Genomic DNA, 20,355 nt, shown 5'->3' with positions numbered 1-20,355 from the left:
GAAGGCCCAAGGTGGGGAGCCTCATGAAAGCACTAGTGTCTGACTGCAGAGGAAGAGACCCACACTAGCAGACTGCTTTGTCTTGCCCGGTGAGGTCCTCTACTGCACCACAGTATCACACAGCATGGACGCTCTCTTCAGCAATTAGACTTCCCAGACTATAGAACTGTAGAAATAAATTTTTTTCTTTACAAGTGATCTGTTTTTTCCTATTCATTTATAGTAACAGAGAATAGACTGTATGCATGTGTATATGTGGTGTGGGGTGTGTATGTACATGCATATATGTGGGTATGGTATGTGGGTTATGAGTATAGGTGTGGTATGTGTATGTGTGTGGCCTGAGTATAGGTGTGTGAGATACGTATTTATTCATGAAAGAAATTTACTAAGTGCTTTTTACATGCCAGGCACTTTTCTAGGGCTAAACAATAAATAAGACCTTTAAGAGCTTAAGAGCTTACAATTTAGAGTACTGAAACAGATAATAAGAAACAGGTGAGATTCCAGATGCAATGAGCATTGTGAAAGAAGACAAAGCCAGTCAAGGGCATAGGAAATGGCAGGATAGAGGTGGTCAGGGACAGCATCACTGAGATGATGGCCTGTTGGTGTGGGACCTGAGAGAAATTGGAAATGAGTACCTATGCATAGGAACAGGCATGGATATATACTTTTATTTTGCTGCTATTCAAGATTGTACTCAAAGTCCTAGTCAGAGTACACTAGAGACTATAAAAATAAACCACAGAAAGAAAAAAATGGAATTCAAACTGAAAAAATAAGTAAACTTATTTCTCTTTGTAGATGACATGGTCTTAATATGGAGAAAACTAAATTTCTACTATTAAATTCTGTGATGTTTCCAAGTATAAGATCAATGTACAAAAATAAATGGTGTTTCTGTACACCAGCAGTGAATAAATTTGCAAAAGAAATCAGGAAAGAAATTATATGTACAATATCATCCAAAGAGCAAAATACAAGGGAATGAATTTAAAAGAATTATACACTGCAAACTACAGTATGTTGTTAGAAGAAAATAAACATTTTATTCTTAAAAAACAATTAAATAAGGGAAATTCCTGAATTTATGGGTTGGAATACAATATTATTAAGATAGCAATAACATCCAAATCAATGTATAGATTAAATGCAATTTTTTTCAAAAGATAAAAAGACAGTTGTCAAATTTGTAAAGAATAGTAAGGAACCACAAAAAAAGCAAAACAATCTTAGACAAATTATAGAAGACTGACTTACTGATGTTGGAAACTTAACCACAAGCTAACCAATGTGGTACTGACATGAGGATAGACACAAAGGCAATGGAGTAGGATTTGGACTTCAGAAGCAAAACTAACCATCTGTGACAAATAGATTTTCAACAGCTGTGTCAAGTCCATTCAATGGGAAATGACTGTCTCTTTAACCAGTAGTGCTGATACAACTGGATATCTACATGTCAAAGAATGGAGCTGGATCCCCACCTCACACCACATACAAAAATGAACTTAACACAGATCAATAACCTAAATATAAGAACTAAAATTATACTATGTTTAGAAGAAAACACAGACATTAGTCATTATGACCTTATAATTGGCAATGAAGCCTTGAATACCCACAAAGGCACAATTAACAAAAAAGAAAAAATTAGATCAATTGGAATTGAAATGGAAAAATTCTGTGCTTCAAGATAGTGAGAAGACAACGGAAAGAAAATGAACAGACAGAAAGGAATAAAATATTCACAAACCATATCTGATAATGGTCCGATTTCCAGGATACGAAAAAATAATTTTATAATTCAACAATAAAAGACAAATGACTCTACTTTAAAATGGGCAAAGGACTGTGATGAGCATTTCTCCAAAGAGGACTTATACATAACTAACAAACCCATGACAAGATACCTAACATCACTGGCCACCAGGGATATGCAAAAACTAGGAGTGTGAAATGAGCATGATCAAAATACTTCCTATACCTATATGAAAACAATGTAATGAAACCCCTTACAACTGTTTAAAAATGGATGAGAGAGATAGGGAAGAGTAATAGAGGATATGAATTTGAACAGAGAACATTATATGCATGTATGGAAATTTCACCACAAAATTCTTTTGTACAATTAACATGTTAATTAAAAATTTAAAGTGGAAAATAGGCATTGGTAAAAATTAGGAAAATTGAAGCCTTTATATATTCCTTTTGAGGATGAAAAATGGTAGTCACTCCGGAAGATAATTTTGGGAGTTTCCTCAGAATTACACATGGAATTACTACATGATTCATCAGTTCTACTCTTAAGATACATACCCCCAAGGAATTGAAAACAGGTATTCCAACAAACACTTGCAGAAGAGTGTTGAATCACAGAAGGCAAATGATAGAAATAACTACCTAGTCAGGTCCCGTGGCTCATGCCTGTAATCCTAGCTACTCAGGAGACTGAAATCTGAGGATCATGGTTCAAAGCCAGCCCAGGCAGGAAAGTCTGTGAAACTCTTATCTCCAATAAACCACATAAAACCGCTGTGGCTCAAGCTGCAGAGCACTAGCCTTCAGCTGAAGAGCTGAACTCAAGCTGAGTTCAATCCCCAAGACCAACCAAAAAAAAGAAAAGAAAAGAAAGAACTATCTATCAGTGCATGAATGGATAAACAAAAATTTTGTTCAGTCATAAAAAGAAGCAAAATACTGACACCTATAATGTTTGAGTCTGGAAAAAATACTAAGCAAAAGAAACCAGACATACAAACTCATATTGGGTGATTTCACTTATAGAAAATATCTAGAAGTGGGCTGGGAATGTGGCTCAGTGGTAGAGCGCTTGCCTTGCATGTATGAGACCCTGGGTTTGATTCCTCAGCACCACATAAGCAAAAAGAAAAAAGCCAGAAGAGCTGCTGTGGCTCAAGTGGTAGAGCGCTAGCCTTGAGCTGAAGAGCTGAGGGAAAGCGCCCAGGCCCAGAGTTCAGGCCCCACGACCGGAACCCCCCCCCCCCAAAAAAAAAAAAAGAAAAAAAGAAAAAGAAAATATCTAGAAGTAAATCCAAAAATATATGTGAGGACCAGATGATGAGTGGAGGTCCCTAATTTTATTTTGGAGTGAGGAAAGCATTTTGGATCTAGATAGAGGCGGTGGCTGCACAGCCACACCATTGAAGTAATTTCATTTTATATGTCAGGTTTACTTCAACTGAAAACTCCTTGCTCACTTTGGCTGTTAATAGAGACTAGTCTGTAAAGAAGGGAGGATGAAGTAAGGAGAGGTGGTGACCGGGCTGTGCAATAGCACAGGTGAAAGATGTAACTTGGACCAGGAGTTTAGTGGAATAGGGCCAGAGGGCATACGAAGAATATAGAGAAATGCCTTCACTAAGGAAAGATCTTCACTAAAATGGAATTGGTACTTATTTTCCCATAGAAAAAATTACTCTGTCGTTTAAACTGTTTACAGCAGCAAATATCCATGATCTCTCCAAGCAAAACACATCACAAAATCATTGTGGGGAAAAATGTCTCGTGACCTCTATGCTAATATCAGATTCCAGAGATCTGGGAAAGAGGGAACATACAAGGAAAATAAAATGGCTAAAAAGGAACTCAGTCATGACAATGACTGGTGCCATGAATAAGGACAGGATAGTTTGGAGGAGAGAGGAAGGCCTGGAAGGGAGATATTTGGAGAGTTTCCCTGGGGGGAGCTCTAGAGGGCCTGTTTTATGCTGGAACAGTCTTAGAGAGACAGGCAAAGGAAGGGACAATGTAGTTGCCAGAATGAGAGAACTTTGGAGAAAAGAGCAGAAAGAATCAGAGTAGAAGGAGTTGGGTGACATCTCTTGTTACTTGTTTGTACAGGATGGCTTTGTTGGAGCCTCTGAGGGCCTGATGTTCTTTCATTCTCAAAAGGGTTGAGGTTTGGATGAAAACTAAGATACCCTACCAAAGGGAAATTGAGAAGTTTTGTTGGTCTAGGTGAATCTCTTTCCCAGTCCACCCAACATGGACTAAATCCATGCCGTGCATTGATGCTTTCAGGGTTGGGATTGTTGTGACATCTAGCTGATGCACATCCGGCCCAACCCCAGGCCCAGCACAAAGGTGCCCTCAGCAATGTCTGTGACTGACATGTTCATAAGAGTGTCTTGTTCAGTACCTCGTTTCTCCCCCGTGTAGGGGACCAAGTCTTCTCGGTCCTTAAATTCCTTGGCTTGTTTTTCCAAGTGATCCAAGAGCTCCTCTCTCTTAAAGGGGCCCGTGGGCGCCTTGGTGGTCTGGTCCTTCTGCCTCAGGCCCGCAGGCAGCAGAGCATTCTATGGTGGAGGTGATGGGCAGCAGCAGAGAGAGAAGAGAGAAAGAGAGAAAGAGAGAGCGGTCAACTGCTGCAGACTTGCAACTCCCCAGAACTCATCATAGACCAGCAGGGACCTCAGGGCTAGCAAAATCCACCCAAGTTCCTCCTTTACATGCGAAGAATGAGATAGCCCAAGAGAGATAGAGACTTCCCGTGGCCACCCGGGAGGCAGAAGCCAGCCAAGACAGGCTGGAGCTAAGAATTTCTTAATCCTCTGGTGTCCCTGCCTGTAACCTTTATAAAGGCCAGGGGTCAGGAGACAGGGGATCTCACACAGGCTGAGCACAGAGTGCTCAGGGCACCTGTCGAGTGGTAAGTAGGATTAAGTTGGAGTTGGATGTACAGAGACATTTAGAGCAGTGGTGTATCTAGTAGCTGGAGGGAGAAGCGGAAGGTGGGGGGGGGGGGTGTTGAAGCAGGGCCTTCGAATGTAGAATCAGGCATAAAGAGGTGGGACCCCGAATAAGTAGGAGAAAGGCTGGGCAGAGCCACAAGATGGGCAAGGCTGGAGAGGGATACCCTACTGGGCCTTGTAGGCTCTGGCGGGTGTATAGTCCTGATATGCTGGCTGTTAAATATTTTGAACGTCGCCCCTGGAGATGGGTCTCTTAAGAAAGATAGCACTGACCAATTGCTGCACTCTCTTCTTCAAACATGGGCAGGCTCTTAGGTGTGGGCTCGCTACCAAAGCAGATTCCTAATTAGGGTGGATGTGAATCTCGCTTTAATTCAGCCCCCAGGCTCCTTCAAGAGTCAAAGGAAGTGCTGGAAGCATGCTATAACCTGGTGCACGTAGCCTCTTTTCAAGACGAAGTGAGGGGAAGACTTGCTCTGGAGTTTCAGGGGCACATCAGGAACAAACTCAGGGTCTTCTCTTGGATTTGGAGCAGGCAAGCTTTATTTCTAATGCGTGTGCTTCCCCCCACCCTCACTCTCCTTACATCTGGAGGCAGGTGTGCAGCCTCCTGCTGAACCCCAGAATTGGCTAGGCTGGAGAGTCATTCCATCTGGAATCTCTGTGCCTACCAAATGCTTGCCTCCGAACTCTCACATGGTTCCTTTACTGAGCTCCTTAGATATGCTGTCCCGTTGTCCAACTACAGTACTCTCTCAGTAAGTATGAGTGCAAGTGTGTATGTATGTGTGTGTGTGTGTGTGTGTGTGTGTGCACACGCACAGAGTGCAAAGGCCCAGGGGTGGGGGGGGGTAAAGGGGTCCGAGGGTGGGGTTGGGGTACATGCGAATTGATTTAGGCCAGAGATGCTAGGGCATTTTATGAGAGCCTTTGCTGACTTGGGGGTGGGTGAGGCTGCACATGCCCCAGTTTTTCTTAAGCACTGGTTTTCAGCTATGGTTCATCATGGCAGGCAGGACAGGTGGTGCTCCTAGATGAGCCACGCCTCAGCAGGCAGGTCCGTGTAGATGGTATTTCCTGCGGCCAAGCTGTGTGTGTCTACTCAGGATGCTTCCTGAGAGCAAGTGAGTGAGGACACCCTTCGCTGCCCTGTAGGACCTGTCTGCGGCTGTCCATGGCTAAGCCAGCAGCTCTGTGGCCTGCCTGCACTTCACAACTGAGCTCATGGCAAGCTTTGCCCCACCTGGTAACCACTGTGACCTTGGGCAAGTCCCCTAACTGCACTGTAGGAAAGGTGAACACTGACAGCAGCTCTCTCTTAGGAACTTTAAATGTAATGGCACAAGGAGAGTGCTCGGCCCAGTGCTGACATAGCCAGCACTCCAAAACCATAACTTGTTACCATCGTGATGAGAAGACAAAATACATTTTAGCAAATCAGTTGTCCAAATAAACACATGGTGGCAGGGAGTGATTCATCACTATCTTGATAGGAGAAATATACAGGGCTGGAGAATGGTTTGTAAACTTGCATCTCCCATCCTTTTTTTGTTGTTGTTGGTCATGGGGCTTGAACTTGGGGCTTGGGCGCTGTCCCTGAGCTCTTCAACTCAAGGCTAGTGCTCTACCACTTGAGCCACAGTGCCACTTCTGGTTTTCTGAGTGGTTTATTGGCAATAAGAGTCTCACAGACTTTCATGCTCAGGCTGACTTTGAGACGAGATCCTCAGATCTCAACCTCCTCAGTAGCTAGGATTACAGTCATGAGCCACCAGTGCCCGGCTGCATCCCTTTTTGAGTCTACCTGATGGCAGCCGCTGATTTAGATAAAGCAAGGTTTCTCAATCTCACAACGGCCATTTTGAGCTGACTGCACCCTCATTCTGGAGCTGCTCTGTGGATTGCAGATGATTCAGCAACCTCTCTGGTCTCTGGAGTCTGGAGGACTATTCTTCCTGGGCTGGCTTCAAACCATGATTTCTAGGTCTCAGCTTCTTGAGTAGTTAGGATTATAGGCGTGAGTCACCAGAGTCTGACTGAAGATTTTTTTTTTTAATGTATCTAAAATATCACTTGCATAGCATGTTAAAATATGGCTTTATTTAAGCACTTATTGGAAAAAGTTGATTTTTGTAAAACAAAAATGTTAAAGGTCTTTTCTAACAATCCATAGCGTCTCAATTTTTAAAAGGAAATGTGGACCGTATCCTCCTCCTTTGGGTTATTTTCTTTCCATTAAAGGGTACATTTAATGAAGTATCACATGGTTTTCATTTAGAACCAAAGATAGTCACATACTTTTAAGCGCTTATTTATCACTTTAACTTGCTTTCAAAATCAGCACATGACCTCACACTGTATATAAATATTAACTTAAAATGGATCAAAGACCTAAAACTATAAAACTCTTAGAAGAAAGCATAGGCATAAATAAATCTCTGTGACTCTGGACTAGGCAATGGTTTCTTAGATATGACAGAAAAACAATAAGCAACAAAGGGAAAAAATAGATGTATTGGATAGACTTCACGGAAATTAAAAACATGTGTGCTTAAAAGACATTAGTGAAAAGACACACTGGGATAAGTATTTGTAAGTCATTTATCTGATAAGACTCTAATATGTAGAATACATACATTTCTCTTATGATCTTATAAGGCAAGTAAGCTGATTAAAAATGGGTAAAGTATCTGAATAGATCTCTCTCTAGAGAACATACGAAAATGTCCATCAAGCACAGGAGACTATAGCCAGCACCTTAGCCACCAGGCAAAGTGAATGAAGCCCAGAATGAGATCCTTCCTCATAGCCACTGTGATGGACACACCCAAAACACAGACAATAATAAGTGTTGGCAAGAATGTGGAGCACTGCTGAGCAGGGCTAGAAAATGATTCAGCCTCTTTGGAAATCACTCTGGCTGTTTACAAGAGAGTGAAACCTAGAATTACCAGAATGACCCAGATATTGCACGTATAGGTAGAAAAGAATTTATTTTTTTAATTTTAATTTTTATTGTGAAAATACTGTACAGAGGGGTTACAATTACATGGGAAAGATAATGAGTACATTTCTTATCAAGCATTGTAGCCTCCTCCTTTGTTTCCCCTTCCCATCCCTTCCCATTCTCCCCTCACCCCCCCACCCAACAGAAAAGAATTTAAAAGAAAGGTTCACCCTAAAGCTTGTACATGAATGCTCATAACAGCATTTTTCACAATAGCCCAAAGCAGAAAAAAGTTAAATGTCCATTGACTAATGTAAATGTATGCAATGATCACTCAGCCTGAAGATTCACAACATGAATGATCCTTGGAAATGTTTTCCTAAGTGAAGGAAGCCAGATGCACCAGGCTACATATATATGCCACATATTATATGAAACATCCAGAATAGTCAAATATACAGAGACAGAATGTAAATTAATGGCTGCTCTGGGGTTAGTACTATAGACTGAACTGTGTTCATCTCCTCATATGGAGAAGCCCTAACCCCCAATGTGATTGCATTTGGATATGAGGCATATAAGAAGGTAACTGGAATAAATGAGGTCACAAGGAAGGAGCTTTGATCCAACAGGGGTCAGGGCCTTGTAAAAAGAGACAATGGGACTGGGTGAGATGGCATATATTTGTAATCCCAGCCTGTGAGAAGCAAAGATGATGGATGGTTGTTGGCAGACAGCCTGAGATAAAAGTGCAATGCTCTATCTGAAAAATAACTAGAAGAGAATAGGCTAGGGGTGTAGCTTAAATGGTAGAGCCTAACAAGGGTAAGACCACAAGTTCAAAATCCCAGTAGCACATGAGAGGAAGAGAGCTTGCTGTAAGCCCCACTCCCCTGTCACCTACAAGCCAACATGGTGAGAAGACAGCCAACTAAAAGCTAGAAGAGAAAGCTCTACCAGAAACCAACCTTGCCAGCCTGGATCTGGGGTATGCCAGCATCCCCGCCCCCCGTGCTGCCCCAACCTGTTCTTTCTTTTCGTTTTGCCTGTTATGAAGCTTGAGCTCAGGCTCTGGGTGCTGTACCTAAGTTTTCTTACTCAAGGCTAGCCACAGTTTTACTTCTGATTTTTTTTTTAGTGGGGGCACAAGTCTCAAGGTCTGGCTGGACTGGCTTCAAACTTCGAACGTCAGATCTCAACCTCCTGGGTAGCTAGGATTACGGGCATGAAATATGCATTTCTTTTGCTTAAATCACTCAGCCTGAGCTAATTAAGCCAGCTAGGGCAGCTGGGGTACCGGGGAGTGAAGTTTCTTTCTGAGGTGATGAAAATGCTCTAAAATTGATTACGGTGATAGGTGTAGAACTATGAATATAATTTAAATGTTGGAATTGTGCACTTCCCCTTGGATAAATGGTGTGATATGTTTTTTCCCTAGGCAAGAGGGATCGAGATGGTTAAGTTGATAAACAAAGGAACCTGTAGTGGAAGGTTGAGAGGCAAGGGCTCTTCGAGAGGGAGGGCTAACAGTGGTACTGAGTCTTTCCAGGCTAGAGATGGTCCCATTAAAAACAAAGCCCTGTTTTTATGGTATCAATTAGATGTGGAAAGTTAAATGGGTAAGAAAATACTCCCTGGGCTCTCTCATGACTTTTAGAACCTACCAGTGATTCTCAGATCCAGGTTAGACAACAGTAGGAGTGGGAGAGAGAGAGACAGAGAGAGACAGAGACAGACAGAGACAGACAGACAGAGACAGACAGAGACAGACAGACAGAGACAGACAGAGACAGACAGACAGAGACAGACAGACAGAGACAGAGATAGAGTGTTCCCGCTACCATTTTGTTGTTGGCTCTAACTAGGAGCCTACTTGAGCACCATGCATGTTAGAAATGTATCTTCCATGCCTTTATTTCTTATTGAATCAACAAACATCTATTGAGTGAGTTACCATATGCCCAGGCAGTGTGATAAGAGGCTGGGCCATGAACCTATCACAGGCTTTGAGTTGGAGTAAGAGGTAGATGGGAAGTGAGTGGTAGGTGTGAAGTCAATAGAGAAAAGTCTAGGGGCCACTCGCTGATGGCTCGTGCCTGTAATCCTAGCTACTAAGGAGGCTGAGACCTGAGGATCGAGGTTCAAAGCCATCCCAGGCAGGAAAATCCGTGAGATTCTTATCTCCAATAAACCACTAGAAAACTGGAAGTGGCACTGTGGCTCAAGCGGTAGAGCGCTTGCCTTGAGCCAAAGAGCGCAGGGACAGTGCCCAAGCCCAGAGTTCAAGTTCCAGGACAACCAAAAAAAAAAAAAAAAAAAAAAAAGAAAGAAAGAAAGAAAGAAAAGTGTAGGGAAATGGTTATTTCCCAGGATACATGACGATCAAGATCAACTCCACTAAACAGCAAGAATAATCTATGACCAGCCTACATGTCACCTGTAAAAGAAATACTTCCTGATGCCCAGGGGAACCTGGAGCCATTTAACCCCCAAGGAACTGAAAACTGCATGCAAGCACAGCCAGTGTGCTTGGCCAGGCTCTTTGGGAAGTGAGTTTAAGAGGAAGCATCCATGAATCCCATCAAACAGTTATTGTTCAGAACCAGGGGATCCCAGAGTCACATGCACTAATCACATGAGCAAGTTGGCTAAGGATAAGATTTGTTCTGGGATAGAGCTTCATGTGTAAAGACTGAGCAAATCTTCATGTCTGTATATATGATTGGAAATTTACTTATGAGAGAAAAGCAGTGACTAATGCCTAAGTGATCTTTATCCCCTGGCAGGAAAGTCAGTGTAAGTTTTAGGGAAGATGGACTTCTAGATATATTCTGGTTTTAACCTAAAATTACAGCTCTCAGAAACTTGGGAATAGTGAGGACTGTGGCACACTGGAGCTTTTGTGACTCCATACTACCCAGTTCCAGTAAACTGTTAACATGGAGGAATGATGATGACGTGGTTTGATCTGTTTGATTTTATGTGAATGGTCTCGATGTTAAAAAATTAACATATAGTTGGGCACTGGTGGCTCAGCCTCTAATCCTAGCTACCTAGGAGGCTGAGATCTGAAGATCGTGGTTTGAAGCTAGCCAGAGCAGGAAAGTCCATGAGACTTTCATCTCCAATTAACCACCTAAAAACCAGAAGTGGAACTGTGGCTCAAAGTGGTAAAAAAAAAGCTCAGTGACAGTGCCCAGGCCCTGCGTTATGACTTAACAAATAAAGTTAAAATGTAGATCAAACATTTTCAAAGCAGTGGTGCTTTTATATGCTCAGAGCACATAAAATAGGCCTACTAGCCAGGCTCAGCCACATTTTGCCATTTTGTCATGTCTGATCTAAGGTTTTTACCAGACTAAAATTCCATGTAGATAAAGTCAAAGTATTCATTTATCAAGGTATTCATTATCCACAAATATTGACTGGGGGCTCTGTATATACCAAACTAGGCTAGAGGAAGAAAGAGGTACATGCATAGGTTAACTAAAAGTTTTTCGTATTACAGAAACAAAAGTTTAGTATGCTCTTGGAAATTCAGATAGGGGAAAAATTAACCCACCTTTCCTATAGTCATCTACTTTTGGTTTTTAAAATGATGTCTTCCTTTCAGATGTTGTCACATTAAAACTCAGATGTGGGGCTAGAATCATTACTCAGTGGTAGAGTGCCTGATTAGCAAGTAAGAGGCCTTGAGTTTAAATCCTAATATCACCCAAAAAAACCTCACAAAAACAGACAGTTGTGTAACTCCACAAGTTAACACCTTAGTCTGGTCAAGCCTTCATGGCCACACCCAGAAGTAATAGCCATCCAAAGGACAACGGCAACTGCCAGACCCTTGGCAATACTGTCAGGGGCTCTCCCCGCAGACAGGTACCACAGTTACCACTATGCAGCCCAGACTAACATCAATCAAATTCCTGAAAGACCTGCCTGCCTCAGCCTTCTGAGAGCTCACACACACCCAGAGAGGGGGGGGGAGAGATAGAAAGAGAGGGGGGGGAGGGAGGGAGGGAGGAAGAGAGAAAGAGAGAGCGCACACCAGAGTTGCAAACTAGAAGGCCTATAGTTCAATTAAGTGCAGAAACTTGGTTTGTTTTGCTTAGTCTGTGCATTTGAATTAAAACTGCCAACATTTTAAGATAAAAAGCCAGGATTCCAACAGGTCTTAAAGCATTAGACAATCTGGCATCACTGAGCCTACATCAGTTGGAAGGGCAGAGAAGCAGGTGTCATTTGGACAGGTTCCCCTTTGCCTCAGTCCCCATGCTCTCCATTGTGCCTGCCATGGAGGCAGAGTTCAGCTACTGCATCCCTAGCAGTGACTCTGCTATGGCTTCTCTTCCTTGAAGCTTATGTGGAAAGTAAACTTTTTTGTTTTGTGCCAGTCTTTGGGCTTGAACTCAGGATTTGGGTGTTGTCCCTGGCTTCTTTTGGTCCAGACTAGCACTCTACTTGCCTTTTCAAAAAAAATTATCTTTAAGTAGTTGTATAGAGGAGGTGTTATATAACAAAGCAGTTTATGAATACAATGTATCCTGATCAATGTCACCAATTAAGTGAAGCCAGCCAGGGCTGGCTTCAAACTGTGATCCTCAGATCTCAGCCTCCTAAGTAGCTAGGATTATAGGCATGAGTCACTAGTGCCCAGCAAGTGGATATATATATATATATATATATATATATATATATATATATATATCTTTTAAGATCAAAAAAGTAAAAGCTGAACCAAGTTGAAGGAATGGGTCCCTGTTCCTTGTTCATTTACAACTCATTAGCAATCATTATGATTCACTAGCATCTTGATGCTGTGTGTATTTGGGTATTCAGTTGCTTTGTACCCACAAAGCACTCAGGGTAGGAGAGGTAGGGAATAGGCTCGAGGGTTGGTAAAAGGCAGGGTTCAGACTATAATCGCATCTTTCCTTTGCAAGGATGTTTTCAACTAGAGAAGGCAAAGTATTAACATTTGTTAAGTTGAGGTGGTGAAACATGGTCAGTGGATTCTATGTTCTTCACTGAGTTTCCAGTGCTTCCTGTTAAACATGTCATGGTAGAAGGAAAGCTGTATCTGTTGTGGTACAGGTGCTGTGCCAGGACTTAGCCAGAAGGGTCAGGAAGTGAGGCCTAGAGAAATTAAGGATTATGACCCAAGGGAAGAGGGGAATCTGCTGGAGGCACTGCAGAGTGAGCGGGGTGAGGAGGGTGGGGGTACTGTCATGGCGCCAGGAGACAAGGGTGGGGTGGGGACACACTGCGCCTGGCCTGGCTCGCCCTCACCCTGCCAGGCCCATCCCAGATCTGTACATGGCAGGCTGCCGGCAGAGTTTCTAAGGATGGGAGCCTATTTTTAGAGAAGAGATTTATTTCTTTCCATTTCAACTGTTTACTTCTGTCCTGGGCTTGTGATTCTGCCGGTTTGTGTTACAAGAGAGAGCCATGGCCTGTGAACTAAACTTGGTCACTAGTAGGATGGCCAGGAGGGCCCCAGGGCCTTAAGGACCCAACCTGGGGCAAGGAGAAAGGATGGGATGGGGAGTCTGCTGAGCCACCTGAAGCCACAGGTCCTCTGGCTGGCTCTGCTGCTGATCTGCTTCATGTGCAACCTTGACTGAGTCCTTTCCCTTTTCTCAGCTCATGGCCTGCTGTTGCTTGGAGCTCACTAACATGGCCATGGTGATACTTATGGATGGGTATGAGAATTTGGTGGTGCTTGATAGCACCAGTGAACAGCCCAGGGGGGCCATGAAGGGAGCCATAAGGAAAGAGTCTTCACTCTGTACTTCTGATGTACATAGGGCAGGGAGGGGAGGGTGCTAAATGGTTCCCAGTGCCTTGTGGCTCTGGGAGTTTACAATGCTAGGTTTTTTCCTTCCATTATTTCTTCTCTCAATTGATAGTCTTGACACATGGGGCTGGGAAAGGCAGTGTTTGCCTAAGTGTAGCCCACCGCCTTACTAATAGGATGGAATTAACAACAGCCTGTGAGGGTTGATCTGTAGGAGTCCTTAGGAGGTTTTATGATACAATGCTCCTAAAAATGCCAGAGCACCTCAGTGGGTAGGATTTTGAGTTTTGCAGAATCTGCTATTTCTATTAAGATTTTTGTGATGATCTTATGTCACCGATTCTCAACTGCTGGCTTAAAACATCAACTTTTAGGATTCAGTTCCTTCAGAAGGTCCTGAAAATATGTGTATCACTTGTAGAAGAGGTTTCCGAAATATTCCACCATTTTCTCCATGCTTCATTAACAAACAATATTTATAGTTAAACTCTTGTATCAATGATTCTTAATTTCTCTTTTTAAAGGATTATTATATATGTTGAAAATAACCTAGCCACTTGAAAGGAAACTAAATTGGAAGGAAAAAAAAAATCAATTTGCTGATAATTGCCAGGGCTGCTGTATGAGACCAGAAGGAAGGGGGTGGGGAGGGGAAGGGGAGCTGCTCAGCAGGTGTTCAAACCCTAGATCTCAGCAGTGATCTGGAGGACAGGTGTCCAAAGCCCCCTCACCGCAGTGGTATTTAATCTCACAGATTCCTGGGCTGCCACAATCTATCCAAAAGGAATCCCAGAAGCATCCAGTTTGCCTCCTGGACAGGTTAATTCTTTTCTGGTTACCTCACTATCCCAACTCTAAAATGGAGCTAGGCACTGAACCCTCTCAGAAGACAGAGATAATCCATATGGGGTTTCACCCATTAAGTGTTAAGTAAGTATCTATGGAGCACTCAATACCTGTCCACTCACCATTTCCACACAAGTCAGTGTGACCTGCCATCCTCAAGCTTCTCTGGATGTTGCCTGCTTTCCCATCTGCCTAGCACAAAGGCGAGCTGAGCAGGGAGGTTGGCCCAGCTTCAGGATAGCATCCACTTAACTCCAGAGAGAAAGGGCAGAACCTCTGGAGAACCAGACAACAGAGGATACTTTTAGCCCCATGAAGCATTCCTTTCCCAAGGGAGTCCAGTGCAACCATCTCATGATAATAAGCTCCAGTTTTTCCAGAGTGAGAGATAGAAAGTGTCAGAAACTTTTTTTTTTTTAATGTGCAAAAGTTTGGAACCCTCTGCTGCCAATAGAGCTGCTTTCCAAGTCCTTGTACTCCACTTTGTCACATGACAACGAGGCTTAACAATTATATAACCTCCAAAAAACATCTCACGCTCTGGCACAATCACTGAGTTCAGGTAATAAGACCAGTTAGGAATGGCCTGGGAAATCTTACTAGAGGAGTCATCCAAGGCCATCTGGGCCACTGTTGCCAGTTTTACAGAGAGAAGACATGAGATTTGAAGACGGAAAAGCCAATGCCTACATCTGGAGCAGAGACAGGATGGGGACTCCAACACCTGAACCTTAGGCTTAAAAAAGGCATGATTTGGGACTGGGAAGGTAGCTCAGTGGTAGAGTGCTTGCCTTGCATGCATGAGGCCCTGGGTTTGATTCCTCAGTACCACATAAGCAGAAAAAGCCAGAAGTGGCACAAGTGGTAGAACATTAGCCTTGAGCTGAAGAGCTGAAGGACAGTGCCCAGGCCCAGAGTTCAGGCTCCACAACTGATAAAAAAAAAAAAGAAAGACATGATTTACCTACAGCTCTCTGTGGAACTACAGACCAAGAAAGCATATCAATGATTCCAAATCCTCTTCCTGAAGACTGTCAGAAAGCCTTAGAGCAGCCTGGATGGGACTATGACATGACTCCACACTCTAATAATTGTGCAACCTCAGACAAGTTATCTACCTCTCAGGCCCCCAGGGAAGGTTAAGTGAGTTTTACTCCCAATTTGCTTAGAAGAGTGATTATACATAGTGCCACTTCTGCACTTGTGACACAGAAATAAACACAGATGGAGTGTGGAGAACTACAGGGGGGCAGAACCTGGGCACCTGGGTTCTGCTCTGGTTCTGTCTGTGTGGCTGATACATGTTTTGGATACCTCACCCTCCACCAACCCCCTACTGCTCCCGTCCTGGTCTGCATACCTTTGGGCACTCCCAGAGCTGTGATTTCAAAGGTGGGCCCAGGCCTCAGGTGAAACTGGAGCTAGATGTTGTGTTCTCAGAAAGAAGGGGGGCCCAGTCTGCCTTTCACTCACTACAGTGTCTTGCCAATCTGGGAACAGAACTAATCTCAGTGAAGGAGCCAATTGTGTGGCTGGGACAGAAACGCCATTAGTCTCCATTATCTCCTTTCCTCTGTGGTTTCCCATTTCCCTTTTCTTTTCCTTGAACGGAGCGAGAAAGGGGTCTTTGAAAATGTCACTTTTGAAACCATAGTAGTTGAGCATCGCAGGTCTCAGATACCTCCTCCTGGATCCATATACTCAATGGCTTTTCCCCTGCCCATTTGCAACTTGACTCTTGCTGCCTGGTCACACGTGTAACTTGGCAAACAGGACAGAAATCTGAGCCTCTTGTGCCCTGTCCCTCCCAGCAGGAAGGCCTCTTCCTGCCAGTCTCCTGAGTCCACACTGACCATGTAAGAGGCACTTAGACCCTGGGCATTTTGCTGAGATGCAGCTAGCCTGGTATTTGGAGTAGGAGTCCTTGGGAGCTCTTGGTCACTTTAGGGGTAAAGTTAGAGCTCCCAGTCGGGGCCTCAGCTCAGACCTGAGGTGAGATGTTCTTATATCCTGGGCTGATCCTGGGTTTTGATCCTTGTCATCACTTTCCCTGTTTACAACCATGGCATTATCTGACCTCATACACATCAGCCTAAGGAAACTCTAACAAGACAAAAAGACCAGCTGGGAATGGGGTGGGATTGGGTAGAGGGATATTCACTCCCTGCCTCATTCGTCACAGCAAGGCTGTGCAGTAAGGCTGGAAGGCTTGTAGAGCAAGGCAGGGTCCTTTCCCATCTTCAGGAAAAGCAGTTGCCCACCTCCAGCTGGGCTGGGCATGAGTCTCCCACAGTTGACCACTCACCTCTCACCTCTCCTCCTGCAGGCTCCACCCTCTGGGTGCCAGGGTCGCTCCCCAGACTATTAGGTCACACTGAGTCAGTGCTCCTCAAGGCCTCTGCAAGGCCACTGAGAAAAGCTCAAACTCTTGTGGGCCTGGCTGCCCCCATCCTGGTTTCTATCCCCCGTCCCATTTCTATTCATATCTGCCTTCCCACAGAAATCACAGGAGACTCCTCATCCCAAGTTCCCTCCCACACAGAGACTGGTGCTGGATCCCTTCACTCTCCTATAGTTCTTTGTTTTTATTCTTGACTTAGAGAAATTGAGGGCCCAGTTCCAACATCACCTGCTCTGTTGAGCCTCCCACCAGTCAGAAGTAATCCTCTCTCAGCACCCTGTCTGCCTTGTTTAGGACATGCTTTATTACACCCATGACCATGACCTGTATCTCAAGCTCCTGAGGGGCAGGATCCCTGCCAAGCTCTCCTGTTGGGGACCAGCACAGGCCCAGGACTTGGCAGGTAATTACCTCCCATCTACCAGGTTAACTGGAGGCAGCTGCATCCCCCGTGTGCATCCTTTTAAAAGCTGTTTTTGTGCTTCCATGTGACAATGATCTGGGATAGAATTGGAACAGAATAATTTTGCTGCAGCAGAGCGGAGGCTTTGTTCCTTGTCTCCTTTGCTAGTTTTCCCTGAAAAGCCATCAAATGCAGGAGACGAGGCAGCAGCAGGAGGAGGGACCCAAGGCTCTGGCCACCATGGCTGTCATCCAATCAACTTGAGCAGCCTCATCAGGGACTGTGTCTACATGGCTAGGCAAGAGACAGCTATGAATAGGAAGATAAGGACACCCTGCCAGAAGCTTCTGTCATTCCATGGGGCCTGAAACCTGGCACCTAAACACAGATTCTGAGCAATCTGGAAAGAAGCCAACATGTCAGGTCTACAGATAAGCGCAGGTTGTAAGGACATGGAAGCTCAGCCTTGAAAGGGACCAAGCATTTCCATCGTCTCATGGATAGAACATGGGGACCTAAGGAAGGACAACTAGCTTAGAGTCACATGAGTGTGAGGGACAAGGCCAGGCCTGGAAGTAGGACATTTAACCTCCAGTTTTACATTTCCCTGCTGATCTGTGCTCCCTATACCATCACAGCAAGTACGTGTGTGTGAGATGCTATAAAAGCTTTCTCTTCCTTGTTCACTTCCTTCACTGTTAAGCAAGAGTTGAACAATGACTGGTTAAAAGAAAAGGTATGAAACATTCCATCTTTAATTACAAACATACCAAGTGAAAATGCATTGAATGAAACTGCATTTATTATTTGACTTCTCTGTGCTAGACATAGAAGGTACCTGGGATATAGTCATAGGATATGAGTGGCCTAGGATATATATGGCCTAGGAATTTCTCCCTTTGCCCTGCTCTCTGCTACAGTGTGGCTTGTCCAACAACACATGACCAAAGAGCCCTCTCTGCCTCTCAACTCTGGGGATCCTGACTGCAGAGGTAAACTCTAAACATCAAACTTCTTAGATATGCCAACTATGAGACCTGATGATAAAACATCAACCAAGTGATGTTTTTCAACAAAGGATTCTTCTTATCCTATTTTTCTCAGCAGAAACACAGGGCTTGCTGGAACAGTGAAGTGGCCTTTTGATGACACAGTTACATCACCAGCAAAGTAGAAGTACTAGGCAGGGCTAGACCAAGGTTCTCTAAAAGGCTGTGTACGCTTGCAACCAGGGACCCACATAGGATGCTATTTCTCCCAGAGCCAAGACACACAGGCCCAGAAACTAAGATTAGAAACATGAATGGCAGCCTTCACTATTACCCTCAGTGACCCACTAGCCACATTTCTACTTCCTGTTCACTTGACATTATGCTTCGGTTGTGTAGCCATCTCAGTTCCAAAGGAGCAATGCTCTCTTTCACAGGAGTCACAATGACCCCATGAAACAGGAGGAAGTTAACACTGCTACCTGGCCACTGAGTTCTTTGTGCCTCAGAATCAACAGACACAGAAGAGGGTTACAGAGCTGGCTGGGGTGACAGAGTCTGACTATCAGAGGCCGGTTGGACTACTATTCTACAGCAGAGGTAGAGAAACAAATGTGGAAGATAAGAGGTCCTTTCTGGTGACTAAGGTCAATAGAAAACTGCAGCAGTCCAACTCAGATAGGACTATTAATGCCCCAGACCCTTTAGGATGAAGGTGTGGGTCACTCCATCAGATAAAGGACCTCCAGAATCAGCTAAGACACTTGCTGAAGGCAAGGAAGTACAGAATGAATGAATGATGATATATAGCAGCTACTTCTACCTGACCAATGAGAGGAACTGTAATTGTCATGAATATTTCTTCCTTGTTTTATGGACACACTTATATATAACAAATATCTGTGGTTTTTCTTCTCTCTTATTATCTCCTCAAGTAATATAAGCTTGTGTTGGCTTTTTATCATAGGATTTAAGTTTGTTAATTTTCCATCACAGTGTTTAAGTTATATGATATCAAGAAACGGAGTAAACAGCACTCAAAGTTTTCATCTCCTCTCCTGGGGAAGGGAGGGTAGGTTGTCCCTTGTGCACAGATTGGTTATATCTTGTTATGTCCTATTACTGTCTTTATTTGAAAATGGATGGCGGTTTGAAGAAATGCTCATGGGTGCCAGGCTGTCAAAGAGGTGGATTTGTGCTGGTTGATTTTATGAGTTGCCTGGGCCACAGGTCCTCAGCCCTTTGGTCAAATGCTATTCTGGTTGTATCTGTGAGGGCGTTTCTGGATGAGATGAGCATTTGCATCTGTAGAATAAGTGAGGCAGATGGCCTCTCTGTTGTGGGTGGGCCCCTCCAATCTGTTGAAGGCCTAAATAGAACAGAAAAGCTGACCCTCCAAAGAGAGGGGGAAGGGGAGATTTCCTCCTGCCTAACTGACATTGTTTCCTTCTGCCTTTGGGCTCACATTAGAACATTGGCTCTTTCTAGGTCTTCAGCCTACCAGTGTTTAGACTGGAGCAGTATCATTCATTCTGATGGTTTGTAGATCAAGATTTATCACCCTCCCAAATGTTTTGAGCCAACTGCTTATAATCTAACTCCCCCCCCCCCACACCGCCCCTGCCCTGCCACAATCCCTCCCTTCCCCTCCCTCATTTTGCTGGAGAACCTCTGCCATGGTAACATCATTCCAATGTGGCTTCCATATAAGAAAACAGCAATGGTGGCTTCAGGAAGTACATACCTGCCCCTCCCCCAGTGCTCCCCAGGCTACTCACATCAGGATCCAGCTCATCCAGCTCATTTTCCAGGGTCCTGAGCTCCTCTTCAGTGAGGGCTCCCAGAATCTCATCCTCATCCAGGTCACGGTATTTCTCTAGCTCTCGTCTGTAGGACATGATGGAAGGACTTCTCTTTATCTTCTGAGTTTCAGTGCTGATCAGAAAGGGGAAAGAATCTTAGAAAGACCTTTCAAAAAATTAGGTCCCAGTGGCGCTGTGGCTCAAGCAGTACAGCGCTCGCCTTGAGCTGAAGAACACAGGGACAGTGCCCAAGCCCAGAGTTCAAGCCCCATGACCAACAATAAATAAATAAATAAATAAATAAATAGGTCCTATTAGTATACATATAGGATAATCTTATCAGATGAGCTGAAAAGTTCAAAAGCTATGTACATATGTTCATATAAGATGATCCTAAGTGAAATGAACCCTAAGATATGGACACAAGAGTTCTGCCTTTGTTATTGTTTTAAATG

At 44.0% G+C, this 20,355-nt stretch overlaps 1 protein-coding gene across 2 annotated transcripts in view; it reads right to left on the bottom strand.

Annotated features, from left to right (window-relative positions):
• Positions 1–20,047, bottom strand: part of Tmod1 (tropomodulin 1) — a 52,461-nt gene extending 32,414 nt beyond the window's left edge. Inside the window, exons 1-2 of one of the 2 annotated variants that reach the window (XM_042695909.1) lie at positions 19,877–20,047; positions 4,166–4,322 (exon numbers count right to left, since the gene is read on the bottom strand). In XM_042695909.1, coding sequence (XP_042551843.1) covers positions 4,166–4,322; positions 19,877–19,996 — 277 coding nt within the window. In that variant the 5' untranslated portion in view covers positions 19,997–20,047. The remainder of the gene's footprint in view (positions 1–4,165; positions 4,323–19,876) is intronic. The other variant, XM_042695918.1, reaches the window with a different exon arrangement.
• Between the last annotated feature and the right edge of the window lie 308 nt (positions 20,048–20,355).

The sequence above is a fragment of the Dipodomys spectabilis genome, unplaced genomic scaffold (genome assembly GCF_019054845.1).
Source record: "Dipodomys spectabilis isolate Male_0828 unplaced genomic scaffold, ASM1905484v1 ptg000006l, whole genome shotgun sequence".
NCBI classification, from domain to species: Eukaryota; Metazoa; Chordata; class Mammalia; order Rodentia; family Heteromyidae; genus Dipodomys; species Dipodomys spectabilis.
Note: the sequence above shows the minus strand (reverse complement) of the source record. Positions and strands in the feature narration are given on the sequence as shown.